Source organism: Microplitis mediator, chromosome 2 (assembly GCF_029852145.1).
Source record: "Microplitis mediator isolate UGA2020A chromosome 2, iyMicMedi2.1, whole genome shotgun sequence".
Taxonomy (NCBI): domain Eukaryota; kingdom Metazoa; phylum Arthropoda; class Insecta; order Hymenoptera; family Braconidae; genus Microplitis; species Microplitis mediator.
This window is the reverse complement of record NC_079970.1, coordinates 16,609,219-16,621,410: the sequence shown is the minus strand read 5'-3', so window position 1 is coordinate 16,621,410 and position 12,192 is coordinate 16,609,219. Positions and strand designations below refer to the sequence as shown.

At 28.2% G+C, this 12,192-nt stretch overlaps 3 protein-coding genes across 5 annotated transcripts; 1 reads left to right on the top strand and 2 right to left on the bottom strand.

Annotated features, from left to right (window-relative positions):
• Positions 1 to 1,454: 1,454 nt before the first annotated feature.
• Positions 1,455 to 3,201, bottom strand: LOC130663356 (cAMP-regulated phosphoprotein 19). Of its 2 annotated transcripts, none has more exons than XM_057462530.1 (3): positions 2,806 to 3,201; positions 2,529 to 2,648; positions 1,455 to 2,455 (listed from the first exon to the last, which is right to left on the bottom strand). In XM_057462530.1, the coding sequence occupies exons 1-3, from the start codon at positions 2,848 to 2,850 to the stop codon at positions 2,288 to 2,290; spliced, it is 333 nt and encodes a 110-aa protein (XP_057318513.1). In that variant the 5' UTR covers positions 2,851 to 3,201; the 3' UTR covers positions 1,455 to 2,287. The 2 variants fall into 2 exon arrangements, with proteins under 2 accessions (XP_057318513.1, XP_057318512.1); XM_057462529.1 differs by having other exon boundaries at positions 1,457 to 2,458; positions 2,806 to 3,194.
• Positions 3,202 to 3,434: 233 nt separating this feature from the next.
• LOC130663355 (uncharacterized) lies at positions 3,435 to 4,996 on the top strand. 2 transcript variants are annotated; one of them, XM_057462527.1, is made up of 2 exons: positions 3,435 to 3,592; positions 4,106 to 4,995. In XM_057462527.1, exons 1-2 carry the CDS (start codon positions 3,575 to 3,577, stop codon positions 4,910 to 4,912), a joined length of 825 nt encoding a protein of 274 aa, XP_057318510.1. In that variant the 5' UTR covers positions 3,435 to 3,574; the 3' UTR covers positions 4,913 to 4,995. The 2 variants fall into 2 exon arrangements, with proteins under 2 accessions (XP_057318510.1, XP_057318511.1); XM_057462528.1 differs by lacking the exon at positions 3,435 to 3,592 and adding an exon at positions 3,840 to 3,986 and having other exon boundaries at positions 4,106 to 4,996.
• Positions 4,927 to 8,707, bottom strand: LOC130663354 (proline-rich protein PRCC). The gene is made up of 3 exons (XM_057462525.1): positions 8,117 to 8,707; positions 7,968 to 8,027; positions 4,927 to 5,911 (listed from the first exon to the last, which is right to left on the bottom strand). The coding sequence occupies exons 1-3, from the start codon at positions 8,531 to 8,533 to the stop codon at positions 5,033 to 5,035; spliced, it is 1,356 nt and encodes a 451-aa protein (XP_057318508.1). The 5' UTR covers positions 8,534 to 8,707; the 3' UTR covers positions 4,927 to 5,032.
• Between the last annotated feature and the right edge of the window lie 3,485 nt (positions 8,708 to 12,192).

Here is a 12,192-nt window from a genome sequence, read left to right as displayed (position 1 = left end):
ATTTTTAATGTTACGAGGACATTTTTATGTAAATTTTAAAAAATCTTTTACATTAATGAGTACTTAAAATAATCGTAAGAAAGTGCCTTCTGATACCTGGATATAGATTATGTTTAGTATTTCGATAATACTGATGTTTATAGCTTTAAATTTTTTCTTCTATACGTTGTACAATCAAAAGTACTTTTTTTGTCTGAATTTAAAAAAAATTGACATTTTTCTTCTTGTACTTTAATAATTATTTTTGTCTGTTAATAATTACATTATAGAATAGATAATAATTTAAAACCAGGTGTAAAATAAACAAAAAAAAAAAGAAAAAATAAACAAATAAATGATAATATCAATGAGAATTGATAAAAATTATTTTAATGTCACTGCGAGGAATTTAAAAAACATTGAATTGATTCAAACTATGAAATAAATTTAATCATATCGTATATAAAAAAATTTTAATAATATTTATTGGGAGTTTTTTTTTTTTTAATCTTTGAATGAATAATAATACACATTTTGAATTCGTCCGTATATGAGTGTTACTAGCATTACTAGTGAACAATTTAAATATTTATTGGTTGTAGCTGGTATTCGAGTGTGACAATAACACGGTTTGATTTTGAATTTTAGTATTGTTTTTGAGTGAACGCTATGACTTTTATATTTACTGTCATCAGGAGGTTTAAATAAATGTATATAATGTAATATTTATAATAAAATTATTGATTGGAAATTTTTTACTAATTGTTATTTATTTTTATCTTTAAATATGTGTTATTTTTGTGTACCTTAGAAGGCTAATGGAATGTTTAAATTCGCTTAAATAATTGCCTACTCGAGATAGAGGTAAAAAAGTTAGTTGAGATGGTTTACTCCCTAGGTGTCCAAGCTTTGATTTTTACCAGATCACTTACGCAAAGTTTGAATTTTTGTTATTTATTGATGGAAGGTTGACCTTAAATTCATGCTATTTTTCATAACAAAATAATTACTGCTCATTATTCTTCTTTCCAGTTGAACAGCAAAGGAATTCAAATATTCCGTACATTTTGGTAAAAAAGTATGATTTTCAATACACCAGGTACTGTAAGTTATTGTGAATACTAGTTACATTTAAAATTATTCTCATTGCACATTCAAAAAATCTAATTGAAGATAAAAAGACATTTCATGCCTCTGAGCAATTACTAAATAAACGGGTTTGGAAGGACATTAATTTATTCTTTATTATGAAATAAATTGGTCGAGGTGTTGAACTAGAAGGTTTGTCTTTGATTTTTTTTACTAAAAATTCGTTATTATAATAGAGTATAGAGACTCAGGAATAAAAATTTAGTTTTTGCAGTAAAACACTAATGTAATAGATACAGAAATTTTAGGTAATTACATTGTTATAATAAATATAAAAAAAATGAATTGTAATTTAAAATAATTTTTATTTATTCATTAACTTCTTTGTAAAAGAAACTGACATGTTCACAATTTTTTTTAGTATGTTAACAAATTAAATGCATCGATTTATAATTATAATTTTACGATTATAACTGGGATTCAAAGTTATTTTTGTTTAAATTAAAAAAAAAGTTATGATAAAATAAATAAGAAATGGTTTAATTATTAACTGAATATATTAATAAATGTTTACATTAATGATTACAACACTTGAAAATCTACGGTATCAAGTATTTTTATTTCATCTCAGATTTTTATCAACAACCTGAATTCATATAAGACCTTACCAAGCACATCACAGCGGTTTAAAAAATGCAGATCTATTGAGATGTTAGACTTTTTTTTGCGTTTATATTATATTTTGTATTCATAATAATTTAAGTAACGTATATTTGTAACAAGTATGTTTAAATTATTTAATATTTAATATTTATACCAGGGTTTAGTTGAAAAAATACATCTGTGTTTTCCAATTCTACAAACTATGCCGACTGCTTATTAATCAAAATAAATAATATTATTAACTGTTACTTTGAGTTATAACTCTTCTAAAAGTCTATTGTACATACAAACAAACGCAAAAAAAATAGTAAGTATAATTTCATTTTATAATTAATTTATACAACAAAAAAATGGAATTATTTTTTTTTTTTATAATTTAAGCTGTTGGATAAATGTAAAACCAATACTTAACGTTAGGAATTAAATTTAAATGGAATTATTATAAGTTACCAATGATTTTTTTTTTTTATCAGGTATTCTTAAATATTATTTAATTTAAATGGCTGTCAAACACTGATTTTATAATCACCATAATAATAGCAACAAAAAAAAACTCTTACGAACTACTTGATGTGTTAAATTTTTGTTGTATAATTGATGTTTTACGTTGTGGTACTGTTTCAGGAGTTGGAATAGCATCACCAGTAGGCAAAACTCCAGTTGGTTTAGGTTTAGCAGCTGATTTTTGCTTTGCCATTTGATAATCACCAGAATCGAAAAATTTCTGCTGTAATAATGATGTAATTATTAATAAATAAAAATAATAGATATATATAATAAAAAAAAATTTTACTAACTCCTTTAGCTAATCTTTTTTGCAAAAATGCCGAATGTCCACTGATTGGACGGCCAGCATTAATAGGAAACTTAGCCTTCAATTTAGCTTCTTCCAATTTTTCAATGTCATTTGATGAAAGCTATCAATAAATAATAAATTATAATTATTTTAGAAAATTTACATACTAATGCTAATTGATAATGTGCTAAATAAATAATTGAAATAAATAGCATGTTAATTAATAAAACACTAAATAAAAAAAACTATATTAATATAATATTGAATAAATAAATTACCTCCATTGCTTGTGGGACTTCAATTGTTGTTTGTTCGTCATTCATTTTAGCACGTTTTGGAGTACTGTTGTTTTCAGTACGACTACGTTTTGGACAAGTTACCCTCGACAGTCACCTTTCGAAACCTCCAAAATTGTCGCACATCGAAACTTCTATTTATTTAATGCGATACTAACGTTCTATAGGTACAATAACTTAAACAAACTTTTTATTAAAATTATATAGATAATAAATATTTTTAAGACTTTATGAATAATAAATACTTTAATTTTAAAAAATAATTATTTAAAATTATCTATAAAAATATAAATAAAAATGTTTTCATGAAAATAAAAAATATATAATTTGTGTTGAATGTAACTACATAAACTCTGCCGATAGTACGACAGCCATTCAAGCGTCATATTGTTACGACAGATACCAACTTTAAAAAAATAAATTTTACTAAAACATGTTTATTTAAATTATTACTGACATTATAATTTACATACTTTAAATAAATATAAGACAAATTAATGTAAAATAAAATCTTTATAAATTTTGAATATTCAAATTTCAATTATCTATCAAAATATATATTTTTATATTTTACAAATAGGGACAAATGTTAATTATTTTATTGGTGTCATTGATTAACTTTGAATTTTGTACGAACATCTGTCACTGGAAAAGTCGTTACTTGTTCACTCATTGTTGCTGTTGTTTTTCTATTATACAGCTGCAATTCTAAAAGATTTACTAATAATATTGTTTATATAAAAAAAAAAAAATGGATTTGAGTAAAAAGGTAATTATTATTTTGAACGCTACCCAGAATATAAAAAATATATACTATTAATTATTAATTTAACATTTTGTTTAATTTTATCAATATTTTCGGTTGTTTATATTTGCTGAACTTTTTACAGCCTCTTCGATTTTAAATTCATTCATTTATTTAAATTAAATGATGCCGAAGGTAGTAAACATTAAAATTATATTCTTTCCTTTAAGTGCAAAAAAATTAAATACTGGCGTAATTATTACAAATGCATCTGAAGAACTTTTTGTAATCTTTTTGTGTAGATTATTAACAATTTTAATTACAAATGATTTGTTAATGAAAACATTGAAATTGTCAGATGTTCGCTACTTTCAATAAATTAAACCATTATATTGAAAATGATGGCAATCATGCATAAGTACGGTTCTACCTATTTTTGGGTATAGCAACTTATCCATCATTATCAAAATTATTTTACAATAACAATTCACTTGCTTTAAATTTTAATTAACTATTAAATTATTTTTTTTTATGCAGACTGTAATGAATTCTACGTCATTGTCCAACAGCAGTGACTATGCTGGAGCTACAAATTACTTATTTAGTTCAACACAAAATTGTTCCCGACTTGAATTTAATCAAGAAGATACAACGGATGATGTTATTAATAAATTAAAGTATTTATTGAATGCTATAAATGAAGTGTCAGCGGAAAATAAAATTCTTGAAAGGGAATCTAATAAAGTCTTAGGTTCATTGGATTTGGAGCCACAATCATTATCTCGTGATGTTAACACTGGATTGAATAAAATAACAGCAATTTTGAGAAAGGAAAATTTAACAGAAATAAATGAAAATACATTATTGATAAATATGGAACGTAGAAAGTTAGATGAATTAAAAAAAGCACGAGAAGATAGAGATTTAAAAAAAAAATATGAAGAGCTGTGTAATAAATATGCCAACATACAAGATAAATTTCATTATATACAAGAAAATGTAAATTCTCTAAATGAATTTATTATTGCAAAAAGTAAAGATAGTGAAAATGATTATACAAATTTAATTCATAAATCAACAAAGTTAAATGATTATAATGAAACATTTAATAATTTAGAACAGGAATTAGCAGTTATGAAAGTAACTGATGATTATCCAAATAAAATTTTAGAAAAACATAAGGAGTACATGCAGTCAGCTGGTGAATTAGCTACTATAAATAAATCATTGAGTCAATATGGTGATTTACCACCTGATATATTACAAGCTAGAGCCGTTATCGAACAATTGGAAAAACGACGTCAAGAAACGAAACGATTACTTGAAGAAAAAATGCATCAATAATTATTAATCTAGTATTATAGTTTTTTTATTCATTTATTATCCTTACTAAACATTTAAATTAAAAAAATAATTTTAAATACAAAAAAGATTTTAATTATTTACATCTTAAATAACAGCATTTTAAAATCCATATTTAGATCTTGTTTGATTTCTAGCAAGTTTATTGGCAGCCCATCGATTTTGTAGTTCCAAATCGTTTGCTTTAGCTTGATGAGCAAGATAAGTAATTTGATGTTTCTTTTTTGATTGACCACTGGGCCCAGAACTAAGTGATATTGGTCTCTGTACTGGTTCTTCAGTCAGTGCTTTTACTAACCACTCTCTTTCATCTGGTTTAATATCTTCACCATTAATATCAATTATCTCACTTTCATTTATGAATTGATTTTTCCTTTTAATTCCACGTTTTCCGCAGAGATATTCAATGGCTTTATCATCAAACGCAATATTTCCATCATTATCTAAATGAAATTCTTGTTCGGGAACTGGCAATTTAGGACCAACTTCAGCTTTATTTTTTAATATTATTTCATCTCGCGGTAGATTCATTACTGTACTTGTTAATGTCCTTTGGTTTTCATTAATAGCTTCTGGTTCTTCGATATCGTTTTTAGGTCTAGCTACGAATTCCAAGGTGTCCATTTTCTCTGGCATCGGTAAACTATGTGACGCTAAAGCTTGTTCGGAAATTGGTAAATTTACGGGATTAGATAATGAAAAAAAGTCAATACTAGTGGTGCTGCTAGATTTCACATCTTCTTCATCTTCATCTTCAGAGTCTGAAGTATACTTGATAAGTTCCAGTGCCTTTGAAACTTTAGGTTTTTCAATAACTTTTTTATTTATAGCAGCACGAGTTTGAGCATTATTTTTTATTTGTGTTGGTGTTAAAGCCGTAGTTGTAGTTGATTTTTTAGTTAAAACATGAGGAATCATATTTTTCGTACTCATTAATTCGCCTTTTGGTGGAGGGAGACTAGATAATAATCCAGGCAACTTCTGTAAGTATAAGTTAAAATTTAAAATACATTTTTTATATTATTCCGGATGAGTTTTTCTGTGAAGACAATCCCATATTTGTTAGATTGATCTAAATGTATCAATAATCCACAAGGAATTTGAATTAACTACTAATCGATCTACAATAAATCTATCATTAAAATTTGTGAAAATTTGTATAAAATTACTAGTAATTTGTAGTGACGTGAAGCAAAGCATGTGCTCGTCAATTGCTCGTCATTTGACGTCAATGGACAAACTAAAAAAAATGACCGCCGGTCATTTTTTGAATTTAATGGCGATTCTCGCGAAATGAGTCGAAAAAATTGACCAAAAAATGACCGAAAAATTTTTGACGGTCATTTTCCATCTAAGTAGTTGAGCAAACCAAATTAGTTTATTACCGGCAGAATTTTTAGATAAATTTTGTTTTGAATATTTAAAATATTTAGGTTGCATATGAAATAGGTTGGTTTGTTTTTTTTTTTTTTTGAGAGGAATTTTCGTAAAAAGAAAAAGAAAATGCTCATGAATTTTTGTGACTGACCAAAGTCAAAAATGACCGTCATTTCGCATCACTAGTAATTTGTAGTAGTAATATTATTGATTTATAAAAATTCAATTCTAGTCTATAATTCACTATTTAGAGCTTAATTATGAGCTTATTTAATTAATTGTATGAAGTATCATGTCTTTAAAAAAAAACACAATTTCATTCTTCATTAGTCTATATTGTTAATCGATTTTTGATCTACAATAAATAGACATTTCGTAATTAGATTCAATATGCAGTCGAATCGCGTTATGATTCCATCTACAGGGGTGTAGGGAAATATAATTATAAGAATTCCTGTACCCCCACTTCTGCTCAGGAGTCGAACGCCGTAACTCACACTTCCCCTACTTTGCAAGCGTGTGAGTGTGTACATGATTATTTTCGTAGTAATAAAGGAATGTCTTCCAAGAAATAAAGTCGGCGGACTCATAACGCGACGAGACTGTACATTTGATATATTTTCAATAGATTAATCATATATTTTTATATCATAGATTTATTACTGATAAAAAGTAGATTTATTACAGATCAAAAATAGATTAATAAAAAAAAATTTGTTTCGATGTAATTTATGTTTGAGTTATTAATCCTTTCAAATTCTTTGTGGATTCATACTTTTGGGGAAATAAACCAAAAAAAGAAATTGTCGCGCCAGAGAAATTCACCAAAAAACTATTAAAAATCATTAGATCAATTCTATATGTAAGATCCATTTTTAACTTTCCGTTATGAAAACGTATGTCTGGATATGGATTAACTAATTTTTGTTGTACAATATCTTTGGAATGAATCAACCGATTTGAACGTGCTTGGCGGCAATCGAAAGGGCTTATTAAAACTTAGATCTGGTTAGATTTTGGAGTCGATATGTTAAGAAGTTTTCAAGTTATACGGAAAATAAAAATTGAAAAAAAAATTTTTTTCAAAGTTTTTGTTGCATAACTCATAAACCATTTGACTGATTTGATTCTTAGTTATATTAAATCTAAGTCTCAGCAAGTTATTTCGACTGCCCAAAGCACGTGCAAATCGGTTTATTTGTTCCAAAAATATCGTCGGACAAAAATTACTTTTTTTCAGCGAAATGTATATATTTTTGGTCCAGCCGTATTTTGAGCTCGAAAAGCTAAAAAATTGACCAATAATAACGTTTTTGGGCTCTCCGAGCTCGAAAACAGCGGAAAGTTTTGAAGTTGGTTTACAGGGTCAACTTTTTTTCAAATTTTTTTATTTTTATATATAAGTGTGAATGCAGCTGACAATTGGCAAGTTTTAGATTTTGTAATAAATAAATACAATGTAAGTAGAATGAAAATTGAAAAATACGTATTTAGATAATTGAAAAATCACTACGCGCATTTTTCCGATTTCATTTTTTTAATTAATTAATTTATCTATTTAAAATTTATAAATTGCCGCATGTCTGCTACATTCACACTCATTTTGTACGGGCTTATATAAATGTATTCAAATAAGTAACGAAGAAAATTATATTCGTACCTTTGATGGCTGAATTTTATTATTCGTTAGATTTGATGATGGTCCATCAACATCGTCGAACTAAAAAAAAAAAAAATGTTACAAATTTGTTTATTTCTTATTACATTTAAATATACATTAAATAATTATATTTAAAATAAATAACTTACATCAGATAAAGATGGAATTGATATTTTGACAGGTCCTTTAATTTTTTTAATTGGTTTTTCTATTGTTATTTTTTTCATGGACATGATAGGAATATCATCATCATCATCATCATTCTCTTCTATTATTACATTATTGGTCTGCTCAGTTATAGGCTTTGGAAGTATATCAAATGCCAAATTATTTGACGAGTTATCAACAATGATGTCCGATTCTAACCTAGTTTTTTCTTTAATTTTTTGTACTGGCGCCGGTAAATGTAATTTTGTTTTATTATTACTCTGCATTATTTTAGTATCATTTGTTAAATTATCAGAGTTAGCAGTATTTGTAACATTTTTTACTGTGTTTTCCTCAGGACAATCTTCATTTTCACTTTCATCACTACTTTCATATTCAACTAAACCTGCGAGACTCATTGTGAACTTTATTATAAAAAAAAATAATTTATATTTTTTATTTATTAAAAATTGATCTAATTTTTATAAAAAATATTTTATCAACAGATATTAATTTTGATAATTCAAGTGATATTTACGTGTTATTTTCGTTTATTACAAAACCAAATGGCGAAATAACTACAAAATAATAAAATTGCCTTTTGTAAACTAATAGTAGTGACATCTATTGGAAATTATTTGAAATTGGGAACTGACACGGAGGCGTGGCTTAAAAAAGATGTCGGACAGTCCCTGATAGCCAAGTTGGCGAGAAACTGGCGTCAAACTAACAGCCGCAATCCATAAGTTGACGAAAAGTTGCCTTCAATTTTCTCAGGAACCTGCCTTCGAATTGCGGCTCTTCACTGGCATCAATTTTCTCAGAAAGTTGGCGGTAACCTGTAGCCAAAAGTTGCAAAAGCTAGAGTTGTCGACAACTTGTCGTCAAGTTGGTCGCAAACTAATGAATACCAACTTTTTCACGCTCAACTCGTTCTATCAGGGTTAAGTTATCTCTAAATTGAAGAAAAATTAACCGAAAATTGTTCTTTTCAACTTTTGCTGCGAAATTGTCGGCAAATTCGGGTAGCAGATTTCAGGTAATTTCAATATCAAATTACTATCAATTTTAAGCTACAGTGGCTATTAGGGTTCAATCAACTCAACGTCATTGTCTGTCAGTAACACTTGTAGTTAAATTGAATTCAAGTTACAGACAATTTATTGTCAAAGGTAACTGCTTGCTCTCCAACACTTTCCTTTAAATTGGCTTTAGAATACGGCAATAGCTTCCCTGATAGCCACCCTTACCGTAAGTTAACTACAATTACCCTGATAGCCAAGTTGGCCGCAAAAGTTGGCATTTCCATAAGTTGACGGCAACTTTCCGAGAAACTTGTCGACAACTTTCAGCTCGTGTAACTGTTGCCGACAACGTGTCTACAAGTTGCTCAGAAACTTGGTGAGAGGCTGCGGCAGTAGATTGTTGCCAAGTTTCTGAGCAACTTGTAGTCAACAGTTACACAAGCTGAAAGTTGTCGACAACCTGTCATCAAGTTGGTCGCAACTCAGGTACACGAACTTTCTGATGAGAAACTCTGGTAGGGTAGCTTGAAGTTACCCTGATAGCCATCCTAATCGTAAGTTAACTACAAGCTACTGCCGTATTCTAAAGGTAACTTAAAGAAAAGTGTTGGAGAGCAAGCAGTTACCATTAAGTTGACAGTAAATTGTCTGTAACTTTTTATTCAATTTGACTACAAGTATTACTGTCAGATAATGACGTTAAGTTGATTGAAAGTTTCACTTCAAATTGACGATAAGTTTTTCGGTCAAGTTACATTCAAGCTACTGCTGTATTCTGAAGCCAACTTAAAGGAAAGTATTATCCAGCCAAGCTTGCTAGAAACTTTCTCGTTAAGTTAGCTGAAAATGTTTCACTGCAGACCTTACTGAGTGAGGTGTGGCTATCAGGGTAACTTGTGGATAAGGTGGCTATCAGGGTAAATATTGTTCGTTTTAGTAATATTTAGCTTTGTGACAGTTGGTAATGAAAACAGTGAAATAACCCTGATAGCCACCTTAACCGTCAGTGGGTAGACATCAGTGACTCATAATCCGATTACTCAGATCTATATTTGCCCAGGATTCTTTTACTCAGAATTCTTTTACACAGAATTTTTATCACCCATAAATTCTATAACCCAGAATATCTTTAGCCCAGAAATCCGATTGCACAGGATTTCTTTTACCCAGGCATTCGTTAACACAGATTCCTTTTACCCAGATTTCAAATTTTTCAATTGATAGTTCAACAAAAATTCACTAAATGGCAAATAAATAACTATTTTTGAATACAGTAGGACCTCGTTATGAGGCTAGCTCGGGGCTGTAGGGAGAAAAATTCTTGGAATTGAGATATCCCCACTATTGTACTTAACAGCGTTTGCGCCCAAACCTCGTTATAAGACTATCGCCGTTTTGCGTCTTATTTATGTATTCAGTTCAACTCTACGCTTTTATACAGTAAATCTATTTTATATATAATCATAGATAAACAGAATTTTGTCTTTCTTTTCTGTTAATTAATTATGTGATACCACGAAATTTTGAGTATTCTTTATAAAAATAAATTATTGAATCTAAAGTCTTTATATTTGTACATTTTATCTCGATTTTAGTCGTACTGGTCATTAGTCTTATGGTGAGGTTTCGGCACAAAACTTTTATTGAGTTGTTGGTGGGGGAAGCGTTCCGAGCGAGTTTGAACAAATTAAGGAGAAGAGTCTTATAACGCGTAGTCTTATAATGAGGTCCTACTGTAATTAAAAAAAATAAATAGCTATTCTTTAAGGGAAAAAAATTATTGCAAAATTAATGAGGATAATAATAATAATAAAAGAGCACAATAAAAAAATTTGCAAAGTAAATTTTAGGCGGATGATTTTTTATTATTTTCGTTTTGCAGTGGACGTTAACTACAAAACGGAAGTTTTTATGAATAAACTTTCTCATCATCATCATCATCATCATCATTATTATTATTATTATTATTATTATTATTATTATTATTATTATTATTATTATTATTATTATTATTATTATTATTATTATTATTATTATTATTATTATTATTATTATTATTATTATTATTATTATTATTATTATTATTATTATTATTATTATTATTATTATTATTATTATTATTATTATTATTATTATTATTATTATTAAAATTAAATTATACGGCAATAAATTTTAGAGATAATCATGGATGATAAATGCTGATTGGAGGAGTAATTTTAAAATAAAAAACCACTCTTCGAAATTTTTTACATATAATCTTAAAAAATAATAGTAATACTGAATAAAAATATACCAAAGTATAGCCGAAATTTAGCAAGTCTATCCGATAGTCGATAGTGCCCTTATAGAAAAGAACAATAGGCCCAAGCTTGGCCAAGGCTTGGCGCAAAACTTATTAACTGTGGGGAAAGCTTGGAATCCAAGCTTGGTCCAAGCCTGTCTAAGCATCGAAATGAGAAAGCATTGAAATCTCTAATACCGAGCCAAGACTGTACCTAAGTATTGGTCCAATATGGAGAGCAAGTATTGTGCCAAGACTGTAGCTAAATAGTGAACCACCTATACTTATTAAAAATAAATTCTCAAAAAAATATATCAGTATACATGTGCTTGATGGTTACATATGGGAATAGAGAAATCGGATAGATCGATGTAACTTATTTCTTTTGCATTTGCTGGGTCTTGAATCTTGTCCTTCATGGCTGCTAGGCAAGTGTCATCCACTGGGTTGTTACGCAATACGTAAAATTCTCTTTAATTAATAAATTGCTTATAGCTAGCTGAAATTTTTTTAGCGAACTAGAACAGGTTGATTGGAAAATTGACTCTTGGGCCAAGGCTGGCAAACCGAAGCTTGTTGGTCGAAGTTTGGCAAACTTGAACGTTGATGCTACGATATTTCAGGTGTAGTTCATCCGGATCAAGTTGTTGAACTATTAATTGAAAAATTTGAAATCTGGGTAAAAGGAATCTATGTTAACGGATGCCTGTGTAAAATAAATCCTGTGTAATCGGATTTCTGGGTTAAAGATATTCCGGGTTATAGAATTTAT

Coding starts and splice junctions, on each gene's coding strand:
- LOC130663356 (XM_057462529.1), bottom strand. CDS start 2,850: ATGAATGACGAACAAACAACAATTGAAGTCCCACAAGCAATGGAG. Junction 2,649..2,805: donor AAGTCCCACAAGCAATGGAG/GTAATTTATTTA, acceptor ATTTATTGATAG/CTTTCATCAAATGACATTGA. Junction 2,459..2,528: donor AAAAAAGATTAGCTAAAGGA/GTTAGTAAAATT, acceptor TCATTATTACAG/CAGAAATTTTTCGATTCTGG.
- LOC130663354 (XM_057462525.1), bottom strand. CDS start 8,533: ATGAGTCTCGCAGGTTTAGTTGAATATGAAAGTAGTGATGAAAGTGAA. Junction 8,028..8,116: donor CAATTCCATCTTTATCTGAT/GTAAGTTATTTA, acceptor TTTTTTTTTTAG/TTCGACGATGTTGATGGACC. Junction 5,912..7,967: donor ATAAAATTCAGCCATCAAAG/GTACGAATATAA, acceptor TTATACTTACAG/AAGTTGCCTGGATTATTATC.